Source organism: Hylobates moloch, unplaced genomic scaffold (assembly GCF_009828535.3).
Source record: "Hylobates moloch isolate HMO894 unplaced genomic scaffold, HMol_V3 SCAFFOLD_3, whole genome shotgun sequence".
In the NCBI taxonomy this organism is placed as follows: domain Eukaryota; kingdom Metazoa; phylum Chordata; class Mammalia; order Primates; family Hylobatidae; genus Hylobates; species Hylobates moloch.
Window position 1 is genome coordinate 40,341,847 of NW_026652278.1, and position 26,631 is coordinate 40,368,477.

Genomic DNA, 26,631 nt, shown 5'->3' on the forward strand with positions numbered 1-26,631 from the left:
CACATGGATCTCAAACTACCTCCCACAGTAATTGATATATCACAGATGCTCAGGAAATGTCAGTCTCCCCTCCTCCCCAGTATCCCCCGATGGTTCCTCCAGGCTCTGGTGTGGTGGTTAAAACACAAGCTTTGGAGTCAGCCAAACCTAGGTTACTTACTCCCCAGCTTACAACTAATTGTTTCACCTGAAGCAAGTGACTTGCTGCTGTTAGCTTCAGTTTGTTTTAAAAATTTTAAAACAGGGATAATGGCACATATTCTACAGGATTATTGAGGTATTAAGTGAGGTCATGTAAGTAAAGTGTTTAGCTCAGTAACCAGCACATGGTAGGTACTGAAAAAGGTTTGTTGCCTCTCCTCCTTTATGCCCTGTATGTCAATTGCCAGGGTGGTTAAACAGAAAGTTCTGCTGGCTTGGCAGAGTTTGTTCTGTCTAGGTTCTGGCCTTCTGTTAAATGTCTTCCTGTTTGATGCTTCTTCAATAAATGGGAGATGTACCTCTCATCCTACCCCCGCCCCAGGGTGAGGCTTTGGTACCCCCCACCCCCTTAGCTGAATCAAATGTAGTAAGCCCAGGGACTACTCCTGAGTCCATGCTCTAACCCCCAAATCCTGAGTCACAGATATTCTGAGAATTGCATATAAAGTCAGGGCATGTGTCTTCTCCCTCTGCATACCCTGTTGAGAATAAGGGCTGAATAAGCCACTGCAAACTCAGACCTGAAATATACAACAATCCACCCTGCTTTTCTTTTCCTTTCCTTTCCCTTCTTTCTTTTAATTTTTTTTTTATATAAGTTCTAGGATACATGTGCAGAACATACAGGTTTGTTACATAGGTATATACGTGCCATGTTGGTTTGCTGCACCCATTAACCTGTCATCTACATTAGATATTTCTCCTTCCCCTGGCCTCTCACTCCTCCTTTCCCTTCTTTTTCTTATTTTTCTCTTCTTTATTTTCTGTTTCTTAGCAACAAATTTCAAGAAAAGAAGACTCCTTTAGATGTAAGCTCTCTGTATGTTCTCACTTATAAGTAGGAGCTAAGCTATGGGAATACAAAGGCATACAGAGTGGTACAATGGACATTGGAGACTCAGAAGGGGGAGGGGGATAAAAGACTGCATACTGGGCACAATGTACACTACTCAGGTGACAGGTGCACTACAATCTCAGAATTCACCACTGTATAATTCATCCATGTAACCAAAAACTTCTTGTACCCCAAAAGCTATTGAAATTAAAAAATGTCGGTTCCCCACTTACTCCTGCACCCTCTAAAGACGTGTATTGACACAATTCTTTTTTGAGCACTTTCTGTATAGGCACTGGACTAATTGTCTAAAAACAGTAATGGACATATAATCCCCTAGAAAATGTCTAAAACCATATTATGTTTGGGGAAACGTGACGGATTGTTGGGTTATTTTCTACATTCAGGAGTTGTCCTCTCTATTACGTAAGTCTCATCCAAGAATAAACTCTACCATCCACCCTATGGCTGTTAAACTTGGAGTAGAATGTTCACCACTGTATTTCTCTAAGTATCTTAGATTAAGAAAGTATTTGTCTTGCAGCATCCCTTCTGTCTGCCCCACCATGCCGGGACATCGTTATCGAAATGGAAGACATCAAACCATTACTGGCTTCTAAGGTAGGCTTCAGAGCTGATCATTGGATGCTGTCAGTTTTATCTTCCAGATGTCTAAGCATTTGGTGAATTCAGTCAAACAACAATTTGTTGCAATTACAATCATCAGCCAATCCATTTATTGAGGACTGAGTACAGACAAGAGTCTAAATCTTGCACTCATCAACAGTTATGATGACATTGTGTAGACTAGTAGTCTTCAACCCTCACTAACAAGTCACCCAGAATACTTAAAATAAAGCCCATGCCCAGGCCCCACCTCCCAAGAGGGAGAGGGAGAGGGACCTAGATATCAGTATGTTTTTAAATCTCCTCGAATTATTTTAATATGCCGGCAGGTCTGAGAACCACAGGTGTGGACAGTCTGAGAAAGATCATTTGCTAGAAAGCGAAGTCTGAGAAGCAAATTTATAGCATTGCAACATTCAGATCAGAGATAACATGCAACACGCTAGATTCTTCCCCCTACATAAAGCAGAAGTGTTTGATAAATTTCTAATGACCATATTTATCAGTGTATGGGACACCCAAGTTTTTATTTTCACTGTGGTTTTGAAGTGAAGAAATTGGTTGAAATATTCACTCAAGGCCCTATTTTAGAACTAACTATTCCAGCCACTTCTACACGAAGGAAAGGGGGAAAAAGCCTCAGCCCAGAAAAAAAAAAAAAAAAAAAAAAAAAAAAAAAACACCAAATATCTCCCTGTTTCTCTTGGCATTTATGATGAACATTCACAGCGTGTTTTAATGTGCAAACTAACCCAAAAATGCACATGATTGCACTTTAATATGTTATGTCCATAAACAGTGCCTTAAAAAAAAATCTACTTCCTTCCCACTGCATTAAACTCACTAACAACTGGACCGTATAAAATATAGTCTCCACAGCCAGCACTGTGCAGCAGTGTGTTTGATTCTACTCTCTGGGAATCCTACGCAGTCACAAACGACAATATCAAATTTCCAATCCCATAGGCCAAAACTACTGTGATCACTCTGTAAGCCACCCCAAATATCCCAAATAAGATAGTAGTAGCCTTGGCAGAAGTTAATATACTTAAGATCTTTTCTGTAGATTTTTACAACTGCTCTAGAAAAAGACAGTTTAAGGTCTTGCTGTATAATCTGCCTCCAGGTTTGCCATCTCTCATTGTCAGTCAATTCTTATTACATGCCTTCAGTGTACTCTGTAGCCCTAAGTACAACTGAGGAACAGGAGAAGAATAAAGTCAACAATCTATGCCAGTATTTTCATTCATTTCTTAATCATAGTTAAGAAATGCGACTATGTTACCGTAGCAACACTTTACGAAAGTTCAGTTTACATCATAGAATTAAACATTGCAACATAGCAGGATTGGGGATGGTAGTATCAGTCATTCCCACTATATTGTAAATTGCTTTAATCAGCCTGCTCTCCTAACATCCAATTGAGGTACACTGTGTTGATAAGAAAGGCTGGTTGAAATCTCTAAAAATCTGAGTCCACTTGTTCATCAAAGTAGACATCGCACATCTGTACAAAGTCAAATAAACAAATTTGCGCTTTGAAAGAGCCAATAACAAGCTTGCTGATGTCCTGTGTTACATGTATATGTAATGTACATGTAATGCGCATGTATTACCACTTCCTCAATTCAGGCCTTGTGTCTGGGTAAATGGAGGGAATGCCTCCAAAATAACTATGCTGTTGCTGGGGGCTGGAGGCTGTGTCTTTGAGTGACAGTGTTACACTCCGGAAACTCATGGCATTACTCTGTGATGTCCATGGAAATTCTTAACAAATGGGCTGAGCACTATCACAAGAAAAGTGAGAAATAAGTCTTCGGGGAAAATTGGTCAAGTGCTAGCCAGATAACATGGACACGCGTACATGGCCATCTCAACAATTACCTTCCAATTCCAGTGCTTAAGCAGTATGTCAACAGCACTCAGCAAAATGGCTTCTCCAGCGACAGTGCATGTATGTATGATAAGCAAATGCATGAGGCTGCCTGGGACTGTGGGACCTTGGCCTAAAGACTTGAATTATTCTTACAACTCTTTCCAATAGTAGATTTTGGAGTGAAAAGTGATCTTTAAGCAAACGTGATTGTTTTAAGCCTAAAAGAAGAATCTTCTGTGCCATTTAATGATTTGATTCCCATTGCAAGTTTATTATTAGATAGAATAAAGCAAGTCACATCAGTTGCTTCCATTACCTTTCCACATGAACGAATGATTGTGTAGGCACGAATAAATTCTACCATACTAATCCTAAAGTTTAAAATCAGCAACTTGTCTTAAATAATGCCTTTTAGGCCGGGCACGGTGGCTCACGCCTGTAATCCCAGCACTTTGGGAGGCTGAGGCAGGTGGATCATCTGAGGTCAGGATCGCGAGCAGCCTGGCCAACATGGTGAAACCCCGTCTGTACTAAAAATACAAAAAATTAGCCAGGCGTGGTGGCAGGCGCCTGTAATCCCAGCTACTCGGGAGGCTGAGGCAGGAGAATAGCTTGAACCTGGGAGGCGGAGGTTGCAGGGAGCCGAGATCATGCCATTGCACTCTAGCCTGAGCAACAAGAGCAAAACTTAGTCTGAAAAAAAAAAATGCCTTTTAAATCATGAACTATTATTTTCCTTGAAATGGTTTGAATTGTGAACAAATGGATTCTAAAAATCTGATTTCAGGAACCATTGAGAATGTAAGAGTACTTTGGAAATAAAATCACTCTCTCCAAAATCTCAATTCAGCTGTGATGATTTAACCCTTAATCTTGCTTTGGTATGAATCTAATAGAAAGAATTGATATATCTATCTGTCCCTCTGCCTCTCTTGGCAATTCGGTTGTGCTGAACAAAAATCAATCTGGAAAATACCAACGGGCACCTACGGAAGCAGCTCCGTGGCCTCTCACATGGCAGCTGGAGGAAGAGCCCTTTAGGATGAACATAAAGTTAGGATCTCAGAAAGGGGTCTAGGCAGCAGGTCTTCAAACTGCTGCTGAGGACGAGCTTGGCTAATGCTCCAGCAGATACTAGGACCACATTCAAGCCCCCCTTCCCAGTTCTTCATTCTCTCATCTCCTGAATGAGCCCTGAGATTGAGGTGGGTTCTTCATTAAAAAAAATCACATGAAAGGATTTGGCCAATGGGAAACTTGACATCCTCATGATAGAGCAGTTTTGATGGATGAGTATTTATTTGGTGCTGTAACATAGGCATGGCGGGGGGTACCTATATGATAACATTGCAGTCAAACATATCTTGTGACAGGACAGTTTTTTGTGGGGAGGAGAATTAGACCAAGTTTGGAGATACATTTTAGGAACTAAAAGGAACGTAAGGTCTGAGGTAGGGGGATGAGCAGCTCCACACCCCACTCCTGTGTGAGCTGTGTACACCCAACTGGGAAATGTCTAACTCCATCAAAAACATGAGATGGGGGGCAGGGAAGGGGCTACTTCCAAGCCTTTCATTGTAATACTGTGTGTAACCTTTTGCATATTTTCAGAAAAGAAACCAGTAAGGTGGGTTCAGTTGTGGGCTCATCTTGACTTAGAAAATTTTAAATAATTTAGCCCATTGAAATGTTGATAATATAAGGCATGCATGAATAATAATTTTTCCTTCTTTCTCTTTAAACCTCGTGTTCCTGGGGTCTCCATATCTATGTGACTTGTTATATGGTTCGCCCTCTTCCTCACTCGACATGTGCACAAGCAGCTAACAGAAAAGGTAACTATGGTATACATTTTGCTACATTTAAGATTCATGTATTTTCTGCCCAGAATTTTTATGGGAATAATTTTTTTCTAAATCTAGGGGGGCCGGGCACAGTGGCTCTCTCCCATAATCCCAGCACTTTGGGAGGCTGAAGCAGGCAGATCACTTGAGGCCAGGAGTTCGAGATCAGCCTGGCCAACATGCAAAACCCTGTCTCTACTAAAAATACAAACATTCACCAGGCGTGGTGGTGGGTACTTGTAATCCCAGCTTTTCGGGAGGCTGAGGCATGAGAATCGCTTGAACCTGGGAGGTGGAGCTTGCAATGCAATGAGCTGAGGTTGCGCCACTGTACTCCAGCCTGGGCAACAGAGCGAGACTCTGTGTCAAAATTTAAAAAAAGAACTAAATCCATGGGTAAGTTGCTGACCCATAAAGGGGAAGTAATTCTGTGTAAATATGTGTAACACACACGCATTCACACACACAAATAAGAAGCATATAATGTAATATATAATATAACATGAATAAGAAGTAGCCTTTCAAGGCCGGGAGTGGTGGCTCACGCCTGTAATCCCAGCACTTTGGGAAGCTGAGGTGGACGGATCACGTGGTCAGGAGTTCGAGACCAGCCTGGCCAATATGGTGAAACCCCATCTCTACTAAAAATACAAAAAGTAGCTGGGTATGGTGGCACATGCCTGTAGTCCCAGCTACTCAGGAGGCTGAGGCAGGAGAATCGCTTGAACCCAGAAGGCAGAGGTTGCAGTGAGCTGAGATCATGCCAGTGCACTCCAGCCTGGGCAACAGAGCGAGACCCCATCTCAAAAAAAAAAAAAAAAAAAGTAGTAGCCTTTCTTGTCCCTTCTTCCTTTCCCCCAAGAGGCTCTATTGCAGGTGACATTCTGTGTTTTTTTGTTTTTGTTTTGGCATTACTATTTCCAAGGTAGGTTAAAATAAGCAATGGGTGGGTCTGATAAGAATCTATTCTTGTTATCAATCTGAGTGGGAGGCCTTCTATAGTTTGACAATATTCCACAAGTGACTCTGATATGCTGTCCCTTCTGCCCAACCAAGAACCACCCATCGAAACCAGAGATTCCCAACACTCTATACACATTGGACTCTCCTGGGGAACTTCTGGAAGCTTATTGGATGCCCTGGTCTCACCCCAGACTGATTGCATCAGAATCTCTTAGGATAGGTTGGGAGCCCTGGTCTAACTGAACCATGATGCCTCCCGCCTTTCGTTTCATGTTTTATAATTTTCAAAGCTCTTTCTCCTAAAGATCCCATATGATTTCCAGAACAACTTTTGGAGGCACATGGAGGCAGGTAGATGAAGGCAGCATATGAATGCTTTGTTCATTGTGTTATTATGCCATTCAGTAGATGAAGAAATTGATGCTCAGAGATGTTAAACAACTTGCCCAAGTCAGTACAGCTGGTAACATAAGAGTATGGCTTATAACGTAAAGGAAGGAACTTGAATTAAAACCAGTTTTTCCAATTCTTAGCTAGTGAGTATTGTATTACAAGGCATTATTGGCTAAAAGGGCTAAGAAAATGAGATAGTAGAAAACATATATTGGAGGTTTTCTTTAAATTTATATGTGTATGTAAATATGAAGTCAACAGAACAAAAATGTAAAAACCAACAAATTAATAGATTGTGTCTAAAGGATATAAGAACATTATCTAGTATGACTGTGGGCATTAAAGCCAAACACATTTCATTGGCCAAGAATGGCCATTTCACCTCTAGCTTCTGAGTAGAAGAATCGTGAATACTTTGTCTATTGTGCATGTAAACAAAAGTCATATATAATCTCACCTATAACGGGGTCAGAAGAACCTATTTCTTCTTAACTATTACATAGCATTTTCCTGCATCGATTGGAAATCCAGGACATCACTAAAGACTTTTCCATTTTCACATGTCTTTAGGAGGAAGAAATTGTGGACTGGTGGAGTAAATTTTATGCTTCCTCAGGGGAACATGAAAAATGCGGACAGTATATTCAGAAAGGCTATTCCAAGCTCAAGGTACCTGGATCTATGCTGCTGTGGGTGGAGAATCGACATCCTTAAAACTGGCCACAGGCAGAGCTAAGGGGATGACTAAAAGGTCCCTTGGGTGGGTGCTAATGAGCAGGGGCCAGGAAAACCTCTGTCCTCCCGGAGAGCTCTCTTGCACGAGTTTTGGCTTTGCCAAGATTCCGGGGACTTGAGGACAGCTATTGAGTTATGGTTACGTGACTGCCACGTTGGGGCTTGGAGGCATCTGGCAGACGATTGGGAATGGGCTGGCACCACACTAATTAGGCCACGATGATCCAGTTTGACTCAGGGAAACCCAGAAGTCATAGTGCTCTTTGAAGAATGACACAAGATGTCAACATGCTTTGTTGTGTACTTTGAACAGGGATTGGTTTCACGAGCTGAAAAGTTGAATCTGTCACATATATGCAGCATAAAATCACAGCCATGAGAACATGTATACAGGAGGAAGACAAGCAACTGAGCTAGGAACGGCTGACTAGCTCTGAGCTTTCTGTTCATGTTTTGAATTTTCTAATTCTTCATTCAATTTTCAGCCTGTAGTGTACTCAAGTAGAAGCAGTGCTAAAGTTTTCAGAACAATATATATGAGAAAAAAAACTTTAGAATGAGAAATATCTGGTCATTGAAATAATTTTCCCCATCAAAGCCAGAAAACCCCACACCTTTTCATGTTATTGCCGTAACCTCTCAGTGTAGCTTAAGAAATACTAGCATATAAAGGACCATTAATTCAGAAAAATGATCCAACGGGGCTGAAGGTTCAGCCTCACACTCCATCCTCCCTCACTCTCTCTTCCCTTCCTGCCTGCCTTCTTTTCCTCCTGCCTGCCTATCTTCCTACCTTTCTTTCCTTCCTTCCTTTCCTTCCCTTCTTTCCCTTCCTTCCTTTCTTCTTTCCTTCCTTTCTTTCCTTCTTCCTTCCTTCCTTCTTTTCTTCCTGCCTTCCCTCCCTTCTTCCTCCCTCCTTCCTGCCTCCCTTCCTTCCCTCCCTTCTTCCTTTTCTCCTGCCTTTCTTCCCTCCTTCTCCTCCTTCCTCTTTTCTTCTTGCTTTTTAAATTGAGAAATATTTTACATACGATAAAGTGATCCATTCAACAAGCTGTGATTATTGTATATACCCTATGTGAACCACCACCCAAAACAAGACAGAGAACATTCCCATTCCCACAGAGAACTTCCCCGTGTCCCTTTCCAGTCAATTTTCCACTATCCTCAACCCTCCTAGGAGCAACTGATTGGATTTCTCTCACCACAAACTGATTTTGCCTGATTTTACAGTTGATCTAAATGGGCTCATATGATTTATGTTTTGTGTGTCTGGCCTCTTATCCCCACGTTATAGTTTTGAGACTTATCGTGTGGTTGTGTGTATTCATAGTTTTTCCCTTGTCATTGCTGAGTAGTATTCCATTGTGTAGATATGCCACAAGTTATTTTTTCATTCTCCTGATAATGAAGCTGCTGTGAACATTCTTCTACCATGTGTACGTGTTTTCACTTCTCATCAGTAAATGCCTAGGAATGCAATCTCTGGATCATAGAATAGGTGGCTTCTTAACTCCATAAGAAACTACCAGACATTTTCCAAAGTGGTTGTATCCGTCTACACTCCCGCTAGCGATTTGGGAGTTCCGGTTGCCCCATCCACAACCTCATGCCCACTTGATACTGTCAGCCCTTTTGATTTTAGACCTTACCTGCATTTTAATGAGAAATTAAGACTCTGTTGGTGGTTTTCAGATATATAATTGCGAACTAGAAAATGTAGCAGAATTTGAGGGCCTGACAGACTTCTCAGATACATTCAAGTTGTACCGAGGCAAGTCGGATGAAAATGAAGATCCTTCTGTGGTCGGAGAATTTAAGGTGAGTAAGATGGGTGTGTTGGTCCTGTTTAAAATCCACCTTCATTTTCTATATAGGCCTAGGATAAAGGACAACCAGGGTCTAGGGAGGGGCACGTCCTGCAGCCTCTGAGGGTTGCTGGAAGGTGCCAGAAAGGAAAAGGGGGAGGGGGAGCCAGAGCACTCCGAGCCATCTTCGCATCTCTTCCTGCCTCCCTGCTCAGGCCAAGCAGCCTTGAATCCTAAGATGCAGTCTCTCCAAGATCTAGTTCCTCTCCTCATCCTACTGCCCCTACCATGCTTTCAGCAGGATCATGGTGACAACTTCTCACTTGACAGTCCTCACCACCTTTCTCGTCACACTCCTCTCCAGCCTCCATGCAACCAAATCTGATCTTCTCTCTGAACTACTGAAAGGCTTTGCTTGGGTTTCCACAGTCAAGTCGCAACTCCTTCCAAAGGCAGAGCCAGTCTTTCCCAAGCTACGTGGTCCCCTGCCTCCCTCCCCATCACACACTCCACCCTCCTGCCTGGGAGAGCCTCGCCCAAGCCCCGGACACACCTTGTCCTCTCAAGTCGGAGGCTTGGGACAGGCTCTTCTTCCTTCCCTGGATGCCCTTTCTACCCACTTTGTGGTCTGACGAAGTCCTATTCATTCTTTTAAGTGCCAGCTCAAATGTCACTGTCTTTGTCAAGTGTTCCTGATTGCTTCGGGCAGCGTGACTCACTCCTGCTCTGGGCTCCCACAGGTCTGGGTTCATGCCTCCATGAAAGCATCTTACACAGGGAAAGTATCTGCTGTTATAATTGCCCCTCCCTGCAACCACGCTTGGCAAAGTCATGGCAGTTGTGCTGCTGCTGCTTCTTAATCCTTTGCCTGTAGCAGACATTGCTAAGGGACGAGAGGATGATGCCCGATGCATGGTCTCAAATCCTTCTCAGTACAGCCTCCCACCAAGCAATCACACATGGCACAACAGCCAACCCTGCTGAACATCGCTGTGCCAGACGGAAGTCCTTGAGTTCTTTTGGGGGTCCCTAGTACCTGGCACATAGTAGGTGCTTATTCCATGCTGCTTGACTGAATGAAGACTGCTGGAACTAAGACCTATATGTTCTGAATCCAGCTTCAGTGCTTTCTCCTGGTTTTAAGGCAAAATATGTGGCCTCTCCAGCAGGTCTTGTTGGCTCGCTCCTTCAAAATACAATTTTTGTGCTGTTACTATATGCCTAGTCCTGTGTTAGTCCCTGGAGATAGGGTGATGAACAAGACCTAATGCCCCCCTCACCTGTCTCTAGAAGCTCACAGTCTAATGAAGGATCTAGAGAATAAATAGATTATCTCAATGCAGAGGCCAGTGCTGCGTGCCAGGGGTGAGTGTGGGGTTAGATGAGAGCACCCAGAGGACATAGCCAGCCCAGGAGCAGTCAGGGAGGTTTCCTGGAGGAAGTGACACCTTTCAGCTGAGATTTGAAAGATAAACAGGAGTTTGCCTGGGAGTGGGAGGTGGAGTACAGAGGTGCTACAGGAAAAGGGGAATCACTGTTGGTATTTCGTTGGGTTTAAAATGTAATGATTGTTATTCCTATCTTCAAAGAATGTGCAGGATTTCACTCTTTATCACCACCACCTCCTCCATCACACTGGCCTATGTTCTCCTCTTGACTCCCAATTTCTGCTCTGCCATCTCTTCTCCCCTGTGAGCTCTCAAATAATTACTCGGGAATCATTTCATTTTCCCTACTGGAAATATGCAAAGTGCAATATACATTATTTCTTTCACAAAAGGCAGCCTTCCATCCCACAATCCCACACCCCTGGCGGAGGAGGGGACTTCCCAGGAGCCCTCTGCCTGGGCCACCCAGGGCCCTGTGAGTCCTTCTGTCTCTCTCTCTTAGGGCTCCTTTCGGATCTACCCTCTGCCGGATGACCCCAGCGTGCCAGCCCCTCCCAGACAGTTTCGGGAATTACCTGACAGCGTCCCGCAGGAATGCACGGTTAGGATTTACATTGTTCGAGGCTTAGAGCTCCAGCCCCAGGACAACAATGGCCTGGTAAGAGTTTGGGTGTGGGGCCTTCTCCTGTAGCAAGATAATTACAGTCATCAGCCACAATAATTGTCATGTTCTTTCTTTCTGGGCGTCTGTTATCTCACCAGGGGAAAGATACTCCATCAAAACAATGTATTCAGGAGGATTGTCCCCATGGGGATTTATCTAAGAGCTTGCAGGGGCTTAAGGTCCCCTGGTTCATCCTTCTCATTTTACAGGTGTGAGCCAGGACTTCCCCCCCGCCACCACCCCTGCACCCACACAACTGGCTGCATGCCACCCAAAGGAGACCATTGCTCCCTCGTCTTAGGCACGAGGTGCCACGGCAGCCACCTTGTCATCAGCTGGGAGTGGGTGTGGAGGCGAGCTGAGTCTGTCCCTGAACTTGACTTCACCTTGCGCCCTACAATGATGTAACATCCTATCTATTTTGTCCCACAGTGTGACCCTTACATAAAAATAACACTGGGCAAAAAAGTCATTGAAGACCGAGATCACTACATTCCCAACACTCTCAACCCGGTCTTTGGCAGGTAATATACATTCTTAAATGTTTTTCTGGCCTTCATTTCTCCACGGAACATGTATGAAGACTCTAATGTGTGTCCAACCCTGTCCTAGGCCCTGAAACTGTGATTATGAACTAGATAAACATTCTAGACAGGGGAGCAGGTAATAAATAGATAAACCCAAAATAGAAGAATTTCACAGAAGTGAAGAAGCTTGGTTCTGATAGCTTGCAGGGTAGACAGGCAGCATTAGTACTAGTGTTATAGAAGCACAGGCCAGTTGGAGTTTTTCCGGGGACTCCCCTCCCACCTAGCTGTCTGTGGAGCTGTTTATATAAAATATCTCAAAAAAATCTCGCAACTCTGAGGTGCTATTATTATTCCTATTTTATTTCTTTTTAAGACAGAGTCTTGCTCTGTCACCCATGTTGGAGTGCAGTGGCGTGATCTCGGCTCACTGCAACCTCTGCCTCCCGGGTTCAAGTGATTCTCCTGCCTCAGCCTCCCAAGTAGCTGGGATTACAGGCGTGGGCCACCACACTCAGCTAATTTTTGTATTTTTAATAAAGACAGGTTTCACCATGTTGGCCAGGCTGGTCTCAAACTCCTAACCTCAAGTGATCCTCCCACCTTGGCCTCCCAAAGTGCTGGGATTACAGGCATGTGCCACTGCACCCAGCCTATCATTCCTATTTTATAACAGAGGAAACTGAGGCACAGAGAGACTCAGTGTTTAATGTACTTAGCTGTTAAGAGAAGAGTGAGGGCCAGGCACGATGGCTCACACCTGTAATCTCAGCACTTAGGGAGGCCGAGGTGGGTGGATCACAAAGTCAGGAGTTCGAGACCAACCTGGCCAACCTGGTGAAACCCCGTCTCTACAAAATAACAAAAATTAGCTAGGCATGGTGGCGTGCACCTGTAATCCCAGCTACTCAGGAGGCTGAGGCTGGAGAATTGCTTGAACCTGGGAGGTGGAGGTTGCAGTGAGCTGAGATTGCACTATTGCACTCCAGCCTGGGCGACAGAGCAAGACTCTGTCTCCAAAAAAAAAAAGAAGAAGAATGAGGATTTGAACTCAGACCATCTGACCCCAGTGTCTGTGTGGCACGCCACGGTCTGATTTCCATCTCCATGTCAAACTTATTAGCTGCTCAGGGCAGGGATTACCAACCCGAGCGTACAGGTGAAGAAAACAGGGCTCCCAGAGCTCTATTAATAGAGGTGGGGTAAGTGATAGAGCCGAGATTTAGCTAGAAATTCTGCTGACTCCAAGCCCCATGCTTTTCCAACCGCCTTGGTGATGTTTCGCATTTGTGGCAAAGCCATCACCTGTAGAAAAATGTTCTCTGTCTGAGACATTTGTGAAAATGATGTTTTGTTCTCAGAACCTTGCTGAGTGAGAGAATACTGTGTTCTTGTTTGCTGCGTGGCATATATTTTTATTTCTGGCTTCATTAGCTCGCCCATATGCTTTTCTTCTCGAGTTTGTTGGTTTGTAGCCTTACGTATTCTTTCTCTGTCGTGTGTCACACACACACATACCTGCACAGCCCCCTCCCATCCCCCGCGTGCTGCACACCCAAGGCCATGCACCCGGGCCAGGGAATGGAAGTAATCCTCTGGCACCGCAATATGATCGTTTTCCTTTTCTTCCACTGATCCAGCCCCGAGGTCTAGACAGGAAAAGGCACGCAGGGCAGGAAGGAGGGCTCCTGTGAGGGAGACAGAGAAGCAGGGAAAGCCAGCTTTGAAGGGAGAAAGGCAACTCTGTCTGAATTGCTCGTCTCAGAGGAGCCAGGCACAAGCTTAATTAAGTGGCAGGAAAAGTCTTGCTCAGAGGCACCCTGGAAGGAAGCGGTGCTGTAGGCTCTGCTCGGCCAATCGCTGTCTGGCGGGTGGAGCCAAGGAGACGCCGGCTCTGCCGCACCCCCAGATGGCTCCGGTCCACGGCCTCAGTCTTAGGGGTAGCTTTCTCCTCCGCAGAGAATCTTGCAGACTCTGGAACAGGAATTCAGGAAGGACCAACCTTTCCTATGTGTGTGGCTGTTACTCAGAGTCCTATCCATCATGGCAGATCACCTTCAAAAGAATATCGGTGTCTTCCACGGGATATTAATTGATGTTCCGAGAAAAAAAAATATATTCCTTAGTAAAAGCAAGACACTTGGGTTTAAAAAGGTTATAATTGCAGGACTTCTCAGAACCTTTAGTTTGTCCAGAAGAACTGCAAAAGAAGTGGTTCTCAACCTTATTTGACCGAAGAATTCTTTCTCCCAGAGACCACATATGATTTGCTTCTTGGAATTTGGGATCAGAAATGTGATGTTTGGGGGCACATGTGGGTAAGGTGCTTCATGTGTCATGACTCAAGCACCTTTTCTCACATGCGTTTTCTGCTCAAATGGATCAACATTCCTGGCTCTTTGGGCATGAACCAGTCCACACACCAGAGTGCAAGGAGAAGGGGAGGAGGGAGAGAGGAGGCCTCTCACAGCTTCTCCTTCAACAGAACGTATTGAGCACCTTCTCGGGGACTGTCCCTCTGTGGACAGTGCAGATACAGAGCCCAAAGCCCACCCTCTAGCGCACATTGCCCACCCACCACGGAAGCACTGTCTGACTCTTTCTCTTCATCTCAGGAGTGTTTGCATTTTCATGTGGTTTCTATAGAAAAGCCTTAAAGAACTGGAGCCAAGGGCAGACCCAGAGGGTCTGGGAGGAGAGGGGAGCCTTCGGGGCACCCTGCACATCACACCCTATGGTGAATCACACTCACTCCTCCCTCCCCTGTGCTTCTGTGACGTGAGTCAAAGATGTTCCCTGGGGCAGTTGTCTCTATTGAGGCAGAGGAGGGAACCTAGGAGGGGCACAGGTAGGGGGCTGTAAGTCAGGGTACTTGTGCCTTACTCATCTCTGAGCTGGGTGGAGGTGCTCTGGTGAACAGCTAATGAGCATGTGATGATCAAGTTAATAATATAATACATCATTATTATTATACTGGCATTGGAGCAATGCACTCATGCCAAGTGCTCTCTAAATATTTCTTCACTTGACCCTTATAGTGACACTGATGGGAGGTGTTATTATCACCACTTTACAGATGAGAAAACTTAGCACAGAGAAGTTAAGTAACTGGTCTAGAGTCCCACAGCTGGTAAGCAGCAGAGGTAGGATTTGAACCTAGGCATTTAAAGCCCACAGTTTTCCCTGAGCAAGCATATGTTCTCTTCTTATTTCTAATGTGTACTATTTATCAAGCCACCCATCACCAATCACCCTGGTTATCCTACTCAGATGTCCTCCAGCAGCCATACCACACACAGCCTGGGAATTCTGTGCACAGAGCCCCAGTTTTTGTGAGGTACTCAGATGGATCATGGAGATTCTGACCTTGTATTTGTTTATTTAGGATGTACGAACTGAGCTGCTACTTACCTCAAGAAAAAGACCTGAAAATTTCTGTCTATGATTATGACACCTTTACCCGGGATGAAAAAGTAGGAGAAACAATTATTGATCTGGAAAACAGATTCCTTTCCCGCTTTGGGTCCCACTGCGGCATACCAGAGGAGTACTGTGTGTAAGTTGCTTTGACTGTACAAGAGGCACTTTGCTGCCTCTGACATTGGCACCTGGGGAGGCCTAGGCCCTCTACCTTAGTGCCTTCCTTCACTGAGCCACTGCTCCTGTCACTCAGTTAGGTATGGATTTCAATCACAGGATTATTCTAGGGAATCTCCAGGCCACCTCATGGCCTCCATTCACATCAGTGTGTGTAAAATGGTGGCAGCTGGAGCAGCGCTGTGCACTGGGGAATGGCACAGTTAGCAGCCCAGAGACCATTTCCCTTGCTCCCCCTCATTGAGCCCCTCCTGGATGTCAAGGACTGAGGGCCGGCAACGTTTGATAGCAGGGATTCCCTGCCCTTGGGAAATAGGGATTCTCTGTGCCCTCTACTTAATTTTGTGACTCCCTCTTGCCCTGCCTGCTATACAGTGTCTTTCCACAGTATCTGATAAGACATAGCTTGCAATTTCTAGTTTATGAGTTTGCCTATTATGACTAGAGTGATCTCAACTCCTCACTTTTACAGAGGAAACTGAGGGCTAAATAATATTAAATAAATACATTTGTTTCGCTGAGGCCAAAATAGCATATGGGTTTTTAGCACTCTGAAATAGATTTCTAGGCCAAAGTCAGAGTGTAGCACAGATTTCCTGCACCCACTGTATGGGAGCACCTAAGAGTTACATGAGCATGTGTGTGTGAATCTGAGAAGAACCTGCAGGCTTCTCCATAACTCCGAGCCACTTGATGCTATTCACAGTTCTGGAGTCAATACCTGGCGAGATCAACTGAGACCAACACAGCTGCTTCAAAATGTCGCCAGATTCAAAGGCTTCCCACAACCCATCCTTTCCGAAGATGGGAGTAGAATCAGATATGGAGGACGAGACTACAGTTTGGATGAATTTGGTGAGCACCTAGCTGTGGATTGTAAACTGATACAAAGTATAGTAACCCATATATATTGCTGGGTTTAGGGGAGTGAATAGACAGAGCCAGTACCCTAATTATACCACATGAGATGCTGTGCACGTGACACTAACAACAGCCACGTCAGAGTTCTGCTGTCTTGTCGAGTGTCAAAGTGGACACATTTTCTTGTCTGTCTTATGTTTCACTTGCCCTTTTTAGATCATAGCCATTAGAGCTTTATACAAAGTACTAGTAATGAACTAATTTCCATGTAATGCATAATTAGCTCAAAAATGCCCAGACAGTAGTGCAGGAATTTCCCTTCCAGGTTTATCCCATCATTTGTTCCATCCCTTCTCCCAGAAGCTTCAGGGATGCTATGGTTGGCTTGAAGAGCCTGCTACGTTCCCATTTGGCTCATGTTCAAGACCCTGCTTGGGGTCTTGCTCTTTCCCAAGCAGCAATTGATAATCCGACCTGTCCTGATGCATGAACAGCTAGCCACACTATGACAAAGACTGCAGTAAGCATCATAGAGCATGCGAACTGTGCTTCCATATTTTGCACGGGGGAGGGTTACCCAGAGGGGGTGGTGGCAAGGGCATGGGATATCCAGGGGGAGCTGAACAAAGGTGCACAGGAAGAAAAGTGCTTGCTGCTCCGCAGCTTGATTCATGACATTGTAAAAAAACTATGTTTTGAGGCCAGGCGCAGTGGCTCACACCTGTAATCTCAGCACTTTGGGAGGCCGAGTCGGGTGGATCATTTGAGGTCAGGAGTTCAAGACCAGCCTGACCAACATGGTGAAAGCCCGTCTCTACTAAAAATACAAAAAAAAAAAAAAAAAAAAAAACTGGGTGTGGTGGCGTGCACCTGTAATCCCAGCTACTCAAGAGGCTGAAGCATGAGAATCGCTTGAACCCAGGAGGCGGAGGTTGCAGTGAGCCGAGATCGTGCCACTGTAACCCAGCCTGGGTGACAGAGTGAGACCCTGTCTGTCTCAAAAAACAAACAAACCTATGTTTTGTCTTTCCATTTTAAAGAGGACTTGGTATCAGGAATGTTTAGATGTTTAAGAAATGTTGATGCTGCTCCTAACATGTGAACTTGCAAACAGGATTGGAAATAAATTGGGAAGCATCATGGTCTAATGGTTAAGGGTACCCCCAAACAATCAACTCCCCCATCACAGGGATTGTTCCAGTTACTATTGATATATAACAGATCACCCCAAACTTAGTAACTGGAAACAACCATTTCATTTTCCTCAGTTTTGCGGGGTCAGGAATTCAGGACGGGCTCAGGTGAACAGTTCTGGCAGAGGCTGGCCATGAGCTTATGCCGCAAGAGTATATACAGAATGCTCCCACTTAGCCAACATGGAGTTCTGGTCCCTTTGCTACTGGCAGTCCACAAGTTAGGTTTGAGCCTAGGTGGCTCATCTCCTGTGGTTGCAGTCAGATGTTGGCTGAGGCTGCAGTCATCTGAAAGCCCTGCTCGGGAGAGTGGTCAGGTGGCCCACACATGCAGCTGGCAGTTGTGTTGGCCCTCGGCTGGGGCTGATGACCACAGCACCTACACAGGCCTTTCCAGCAGGGCAGACTGCAGACTCAGGCACTTACATGTGGATGGTGTCCCCCAGAGTGAGGGTCCCCAGAAAACCAGGCAGGAGCTGTGTGGCCTTTTGTGTCTAAGCCTTAGAGCCACACAGCATCTTTTCTCCATACTTCAGTGTTTGACTATGTCTCCAGATTCAAAGGGAAGTGACACAGACCCCACCTCTTCATGGGAGAAGTGTCAAGAGAATCTGGGGCCTATGTTTTTAGAATACCCCAGTGATGGCCGGATACGGTGGCTCATGCCTGTAATCGCAGCATTTTGGGAGGCCGAGGCGGGCAGATCGCTTGAGCCCAGGAGTTTGACACCAGCCTGGCCAACATAGCGAAACCCCCCTCTACTAAAAATATAAAAATTAGCTGCGTGTAGTGGCGCATGCCTGTAATCCCAGCTACTCGGGAGGCTGAGGCATGAGAATCACTTGAACCCAGGAGGCGGAGGTTGCAGTGAGCCGAGATCATGCCATTGCACTCCAGCCTGGATGACAGAGTGAGACTGTCTCAAAAAACAAACAAACAAAAAACCCAGAATACCAGTGATGCTAGCTGCTGTAAAAATTGAACCTCCAAATTTCCGTGTTCTAACACAAAAAAAGTTTCTCATTGATTCTAAGTAGGTATTCCTCCAGGTGGGTAGCTGTCTTCCAAGCAGTGCTCCATGGACCCAGGTCCCTGCCATCTTCTAGCTCTGCAGTTCTTAAGTGCAGGAGTCTGAGGCTGCTGTTCCTTTTTGCAGCCAGAAGAAAAAGGCACATAGAGACTCCTACCCAGGAGGGATTTATGGGCCAGGTCCGGAGGGGATACACGTGTCACTTCTACCCATGTTACCCTCTGGCTGAACTTGGTCACATGGCCTCCTCTAACTGCAAGGGAGGCTGAGAAACAGGCAGGCCATGAGCTCGTGCCACAGAAGTAAATACATAATGCTCCCACTTACCCGTTCTGGTGTCCTGGTCCCTTTACTATTGGCAGTCCACAAGTTAGGCTTGAGCCTGGGTGGGACAGGGCTCCTGGTCAGAAGTTCTTTCTGTCAACTCTTCCTTCACAAGTCAAAGTTTGCATGTTGGCACTGCCTGTCCATTTTGGCAAAGTCTGGGATGAAGTGCTGGAAGCAGCTCCAGGCAATCTGACTGAACTATTCTTAAATACTCATTCCTGCTTCAATGCCGCTTTCCATTGCAGAAGCCAACAAAATCCTGCACCAGCACCTCGGGGCCCCTGAAGAGCGGCTTGCTCTTCACATCCTCAGGACTCAGGGGCTGGTCCCTGAGCACGTGGAAACAAGGACTTTGCACAGCACCTTCCAGCCCAACATTTCCCAGGTAAAGGGCCTTCCCTCCCTTGAAGACCATTATCCCTGCCCCAAATGCAATGACAGTAGTTGACATGTTTGCCCCTTTAATCTTCTTTGAATACTTTTAGATGCACAGAAATAGAAATGAGACTCAAATTAGCGTCATATCAAAGGGGAATTTTTTGTAAGAATTTTCAGGTAACTCTAAATCCAGATAGGAGATTGGCCATGACTCAGAACAAACCAGAACCAGGGTCTGTGTCTCATCTGTTTCTCTGAGTCTATTTCATCTACCCTCTTGCTGTGATCACCTTCCTATGAGTCCAGGTATTACAGAGAGTCCTTGAGTGTTTGTGTGTTGTAATGCAGCCCCATCTACTTCTAAATGCATAGGGATTTGTTGCCCAAACTTGGCTCCTTTGTCCACCATGGGACCACTCAGCTCCAGCGAGGTGGGCAGGGTCTGGGAAAGTGACTGAGCTCAGCCCAGTTCAGGAGGTGCCATCTGAGACTAATATCAGGGAGACAAGGACCATGTGGATAGCAATGGGGGACATTCCACTCCCAGAAGATGGAGAGCAGTTTCCACAGAAGCAAAGCAAGACATGGCCACTGACAAAATAATCTATGTGGAAGCTTGTTATAATGAAGATGTCCAGGCTGTGTCTGCAGAGATTTGAATCCAGTAGGTCTAGGGTGGGTCCAGGAATCTGAATTTTAACAAGTACCTGAAGAGGTTCTGATCACACTTTAAGCAATATTAATCTAGGCCAGGCGCGGTGGCTCATGCCTATAATCCCAACACTTTGGGAGGTCGAGGCGGGTGGATCACGAAGTCAGGAGTTCGAGACCAGCCTGGCCAAGATGGTGAAACCCTGTCTCTACTAAAAATACAAAAATTAGCTGGACGTGGTGGTGGGCGCCTGTAACCCCAACTACTCGGGAGGCTGAGGCAGGAGAATCGCTTGAACCAGGGAGGCAGAGGTTGCAGTGAGTCGTGATTGCACCACTGCACGCTAGCCTGGGTGACAGAGCCAGACTCTCACAAAAAAAAAAAAGAAAAAAAATATTAATCTAATGGATGCAAATATTGTTGACCCTGACAGCAAAACTATGGACACGCTCATTGCAAAAGGGTTGGCCTGGGCTTTCTAGGTTGTTTTGTCCCTTCCTTCTTGCTTTTATTTTGTTCTACATTTCCATTTCTTCCTTTTCTTACTCTTCCTTTCACCAAAGAACGTATTCCTCCTTTTCTCTCCTCTCACCCCTTAGCCGTATGAGGAGTTTCAAGAAATGACAGAGTGAGGACGATTTCTCCCTAGGAATCCTCAAACCCCCATCACCTCTGCCTCCAGCATTAGCCACAGACTGTGGCTGGGTTTGGGGAGACACTGGACGCCTAATATTCTGTAGAGTGCTTGATGAATTGTAGAGCCCTGAGCCCTAGAGATTAGTTGGAGGAGAGTCAGGATCATAGTAAAATACATCCCTTTTCAAGAGCTCCACTTAATGTATTTTGATCACAATGCATTAGGAAGCCAATCTAGTGGTTTCCTTGGCAACTTTCTTGAAGATCAGTTTGTTTTTGTCTGAAGACAGAGTCTACAGAACATTCAAAAACAGTTTGAAGAATATAAATTGGCTTGTACAGTTGATATAGTTTTTTCATGGCATTCCTGACCTGTCTAGAAGAACATTCGAGTCAGATGGATGGGCCAAGTCTGTGGCAGTCAAAGAGCTGAGCAGGACCTCACCAAGATGGAGCACAAATGTCAGTCCAGGCTTTTACCTCCCCTTCCTGCTAGCCACTTACCTGGTGGTGGGCACTGATGAACCAATGGCCAGGAATCCTTACCTTTTGGGAACTGTAATGTTATCCTTGTTTGAGCTCCTCTTTTGAAAATGCCATGTTGTTTTTCTTTTACAAAATTAAATATCATTTTCACTAATTGCCTTCATTACTTTTTGTATTTTGAGGTAAGTAGAGAAACCCTTGGGGATGGCATAATGGTGATTGGTGTCAGGTGGGCAATGTGATGGATAGAATGACAGCCTGAGAACTGCTAAAGGTGAAGGACCCAATTTTAAGTCATTGTAAGAGGGGGGATATGTGCGTGTGTGTGCGCGCACACATGCCTGCATGTATATTGGGCGCGCATGCCTGCATGTGGGATGTGTGTGTATGTTGGGGTTGGGTTAGTGATGGGAAGTCCACAATTTTTATTAACCAGGTGAGACCCAGACTATGATACAGGTGGGCATGTGCAGCCATCAGAGACCCCTGGGTGAGAATGGAAAGTGGGTGGCCTAAATGACATTGTACATACAAGATTAACCTTGGTTTGCTCTCTTACACTCCTTGCCTTCCATATGGACTAATAAATTAGAGGGACCAAAGAAATAGTTTCATCTAAGAAGTATGAAAGAAAATTGTGGCTTCTGCTACCCATCATGTAACTTCAGTCCTCTTTTCATTTTCAAATGGTTTAGGGAAAACTTCAGATGTGGGTGGATGTTTTCCCCAAGAGTTTGGGGCCACCAGGCCCTCCTTTCAACATCACACCCCGGAAAGCCAAGAAGTAAGTCATCTTGAGACCCTGTACGTACACTGGGCTGGGGACTTGGTCCAGGACCAGAAAAAAAAGTAACTTCCAACTGTGCTTCTTGCAGATACTACCTCCGTGTGATTATCTGGAACACCAAGGATGTTATCTTGGACGAGAAAAGCATCACAGGAGAGGAAATGAGTGACATCTACGTCAAAGGGTGAGGTTAGCATGTGAGAGACTTTGCCAAGCTCAGGGAAACAGACTCTCCTTTGTGAGTTTTCATTACTGAATGTGCCCAAGATAGGATTCTTGGTTTTTTGAAGTTATTTTATCTCATTAATGTGATCTACTTAGGTAGCTCCTGGAAAGCAAAGGGGAGAGAATAGAGAAAAAGAGAGAGAGCAAGACCTGTATGGACTTTGTTTATGAGGAAAGCTATATAAGGATTATAAGAACTGATAAATATTTCTTTGTTTCCTTTTTGACAAAGTGGATTTTCTTCAGTTTCTTTTAAGCAGATTTATTATTTCTGGGACTTTTTAGCCATGTAGTTTCTTTTTATTCCTCTTTGATACCCTGAATAACTAGCTTTTGAAACACAAGTAAAGCTCCCAAAATTTCATTTTCTACATATTTTATTACCAGCAGCCCATGTCTATGGAAAAGAGGAAATATTCACAGATTTCAAAGGAAGTCATTTATTCTGCCAACCTGCACTGAGTGCCAGCATCCAACATGTCAAGTGTCATTGTTGTTCAGTATTCTCTTACTTGCCTAATTCAATTTCAAATTGTCTGTGTGGATGGCTATGCCTTGATCATATGCCTCGATCATAGATGTTGCATGCAGTACAGCATAGCGACTAAATTCTGGTACTTTCTCTACTGGCTGGGCAAGGTAGTTAGCTCGCTGTTCCTCATCTGTAAAATGGTGATAATGATTACTCCTCCTTCCCAGGGATATTCAGGTAATACAGTTATTCAAAGCATTTAGGACAGTGCCTGGCACATAGTATTGTTGCTATTCCACATGGACTGAGTTTGATTCCTTGATACGTAAAAGGTAAGACTTGCGACATTTAATATATTCATAAAGTGAGAACAAAGTTTCACCTATAATCCCATGTGGCCTTCAATCAAAACTTTGTTAAAGATATAATTAGTATCATTTAGGTTCACTGCAAACAGGGAATGTTTCAGCAAGTTCTTCATTATTTTTGGATCTCATTACCATTCTCTAGGGAAAACTAATCTCAGCTAATTATATATATGCAAATTTATTTGACTATCATAAGCATTTTTTTTTTCAAATCAGGGAAACAAACTCAAGTAATTCTGAACTGAGAGAAAACTCCTCTAATCAGAGAATAAAGCTCAACTTAAAGTACCTTGCAAAATTTGGAATAAAACTCTAAATAGGCTATGTGAAAAGATGAATCATGCATAAATACCATGCCTAGCACTAGACACAGCTGGGTATTATATTACATACCAAGCTATACATACATGCACACAAATACATATACCTATAGGAGCTGTTTGACTTGTCTTAAAGTATGAAAAGATTTATGTTTAAAATTAAATGTGAAAATTCACCAAAAGAGAGAGGAAGAGCTGTAAGGGTGAGCAGTCTAGGGTAGGATGATGGTGACCCTTAGGGGTGGGTCAGGAGGCGAGGCCACCAAGGTCGTGACCAAGAGAATGTGAACTCTCTTCAATGAGTTACCTTAAAAGTTAATAGTCAAAACTGGGCATGGTGGCTCATGCCTGCAGTCTCAGCTACTCAGGAGTCTGAGGCAGGAGGATCACTTGAACCCCGTAGTTTGAAGTCCAGCCTGGGCAGCATAGTGAGAACCTGGCTCTTGGGAAAAAAAAAAAAAGTTAATGGTCAAAAGGAATCTTTCAACTCATTTATCTAGTCAGTTAATTGACCAGCAAAAAGGAAAACTACTGTAGTTGATTGGTATTAATATCACTACTAATAGTAGGACTTAATAATTTCAAGTGACTTTGCAATCTCTGTGGTTCCTTGAGGCAGAGTAACAGATGTGGGCTTTGCAATCAGACTGACCTGGGAATCATAGTTAGTTCTGTCAGTTCTGGGCTATGTGACCTTGTGCAAGTTAATATATTCTCTCTGAACCTCAGTTTCCTCTTCCACAAAATGGAGATAGTTACAGAGTTGTTGGGAAGAATAAAATAATGCATGTTAAGTACCTGGTTCATAGAAGATGATAACCGTGTGCTAAAGGTATCTCCATTCCCACTCTGCCCGTGCTAAACCATAATCTTTTCTGTCTTCGTGTCGACCATGTGAAGGGAGCACATATCATTAATCTTATTTTACAGATGCGAGATGAGGCTCAGAGTTTTTCCAGCCAGGCCTGCCTCCTACCAAGAATCTCTATCTGTGGGGTCCAGGCATCAATATTTTTAAAACGTCCCCAGTCGATTCTAATGTGATTCTAATGTGCAGTTTCGAGAAAACCATGCGCTCTCTATTGCTTTGACAGTGTAAAATCGAATGTTACCCCCTGGTTTCAAACTAGAAGTCTTCCCAGTAGCAACAACTTCTTTCTGGGCACACTCATTCATTCATTCCTTCAATAGGTATTTATCTAGTGTCTACTATGTGCCAGGCACAAGCAGAAGAAAACTTCTCAAACGTTAAAAGTTAAGATGTTACTGAGATGAATGCTCATAGATACGCATGTGGAAATAAGAGCTGACATCTTCCTTGCAAGTATCATTAATATTATCATAGTGAAAAGAATAATTTATAAAAAGGAAGCTGTAAGATTACTTGATTTGTGCTTCTTTGGTTTGCTTAAGTAAAATATGGGAAAGGAAATGCTAAAATTTTGACCTAACTCATATTCATTTAACCTATCAGCAGTGCTGAAAGACATTGATGAGTTATAGTTGCAAGGACTAAAATCATAGCCAGCAGGCTTCAGTGTACCCAAAATAGAAGCTACATTGTTGATATTTTCCAGAAAATTTCACCTTAGCCCTGTTAACTGAAGTCTAAAGGGTTTCCTGCTTTGGTTTTAGAGGAATGATATTTTATTTGGCCACAACCTGTGTTGGATGCAATAGAGCACCTCCCCTCCATAAATCACCCCTAGCTCCATAGATAACTGGAATCTGCCCAAGAAAAGTGCATTAATTCTCCTGCTCTTCGCTCCCCTAATTACTGCACAATTTTGCGGCTACATGACTTGTCAATCACGTGAAGCTAAGTCTATTTGCCTCTGCCTTTCAGCTGGATTCCTGGCAATGAAGAAAACAAACAGAAAACAGATGTCCATTACAGATCTTTGGATGGTGAAGGGAATTTTAACTGGCGATTTGTTTTCCCGTTTGACTACCTTCCAGCTGAACAACTCTGTATCATTGCGAAAAAAGTGAGCTCTGAAATATGCAGCTGGGAAGTGGGTATCACGGATCTTCCTTCACTCAGAAACTCATAGAATGCTGGAGCTGCTCAGGATCTCGGAGGTCACTGAGTCTGCCTCCTTCTCAGTAGAGATGGGGAATCTGCCACCTTGATATTTGTGCAAGGTCACACTGCTAGGACAGGTATTTGTGTAACTAGGAAGCATGAGGAGCACAACTTTCTTTCCCCTCACATACTCACATACTGGTGGCGAAGCATAAAGGGTAGAAGTAATGGTTTTGTATTAGTATAAACAACAATAACCCAAGTGTATTCTTTTTTTTTTTTTTGAGACGGAGTCTTGCTCTGTCACCCAGGCTGGAGTGCAGTGGCGCAATCTTGGCTCACTGCAAGCTCCGCCTCCCGGGTTCACGCCATTCTCCTGCCTCAGCCTCTCCGAGTAGCTGAGACTACAGGTGCCCGCCACCACGCCCGGCTAATTTTTTTGTATTTTTAGTAGAGACGGGGTTTCACCGTGGTCTCGATCTCCTGACCTCGTGATCCGCCCACCTCGGCCTCCCAAAGTGCTGGGATTACAAGCGTGAGCCACCGCGCCTGGCCCCAAGTGTATTCTTTATGTGATGGGGAGACTGATGTCTTCCCATGCTAGGCAGAGTCAAGCAGAGGCCCAGTATTAAAGTGGGTATCCTTCTTTATCAAATTCCCACATCTGCTTTACCTCCTTCACAGGCACTGCCATGAGGGCTCAGGGCCCTCCTGGTCTTAACTAGTTAGACTTTCAGTTACAGAACTCAACTCAAACTGGCTGACACCAGAAAAGGAATGTATTGGTTCACATTACCAAAAAGTCCAGGGGTCTGCTGGCTTTAGGCCCGTCTGGATCCCACAGTGAACTGATGATAACTTTAGAAATTGGTCTCACCCTCCACACTCTTCCCCAGGAGACGGTGGCAGCCCCAGCTCACATCCTGTCCTCCCCACAAACCTCAGCAGAAAGAGAAGAGCGAAGCCCTCGTGGGGCCAACCAGAGTTCTGTAATTGGGCCTCAATGTCTCTGCTTTTGGAGTTCATGTGCCTATCCCTGAACCAACCATTGTTGCCCAGGGATGCTCTGATTGTCCAGGCTCTAGAGTTAGTGACAGAGGCAGCTTCTCTAAAATTTGGGGGAAAGGGGAGTCCGCTAAGGAAAATCTGGGTGCTTTCATTCCAAAAAAGGGGGTCTAGAACCTGCATAGTCAATAACAACAGATGTCTTCTATAGATGCCCTGTTCCATTCCTGCCTCCACATTCTGTCAGCTTCCCTCTCTCCCCACACCTGATCAGAATGTACCAGCCCTCAGCCCTGTGTTGCATTAGGCCTACCCTCTGCTGGCCCTACTCAGTGCTAATGCTGTAGTAAGCACTGTTTTTTGTTTTTTTGAGACAGAGTTTCGCTGTTGTTGCCCAGGCTGGAGTGCAA

The 26,631-nt window shown here is 44.6% G+C and overlaps 1 protein-coding gene across 1 annotated transcript in view; it reads left to right on the forward strand.

Annotated features, from left to right (window-relative positions):
* Positions 1-26,631, forward strand: part of MYOF (myoferlin) — a 173,677-nt gene that overhangs the window by 136,190 nt on the left and 10,856 nt on the right. The window contains exons 38-50 of the mRNA XM_058437011.1: positions 1,581-1,657; positions 3,561-3,617; positions 5,363-5,374; positions 7,310-7,408; positions 9,167-9,292; positions 11,170-11,325; positions 11,764-11,855; positions 15,244-15,414; positions 16,162-16,310; positions 19,112-19,251; positions 21,714-21,802; positions 21,894-21,989; positions 25,037-25,178. Coding sequence (XP_058292994.1) covers positions 1,581-1,657; positions 3,561-3,617; positions 5,363-5,374; positions 7,310-7,408; positions 9,167-9,292; positions 11,170-11,325; positions 11,764-11,855; positions 15,244-15,414; positions 16,162-16,310; positions 19,112-19,251; positions 21,714-21,802; positions 21,894-21,989; positions 25,037-25,178 — 1,406 coding nt within the window. The remainder of the gene's footprint in view (positions 1-1,580; positions 1,658-3,560; positions 3,618-5,362; positions 5,375-7,309; positions 7,409-9,166; positions 9,293-11,169; positions 11,326-11,763; positions 11,856-15,243; positions 15,415-16,161; positions 16,311-19,111; positions 19,252-21,713; positions 21,803-21,893; positions 21,990-25,036; positions 25,179-26,631) is intronic.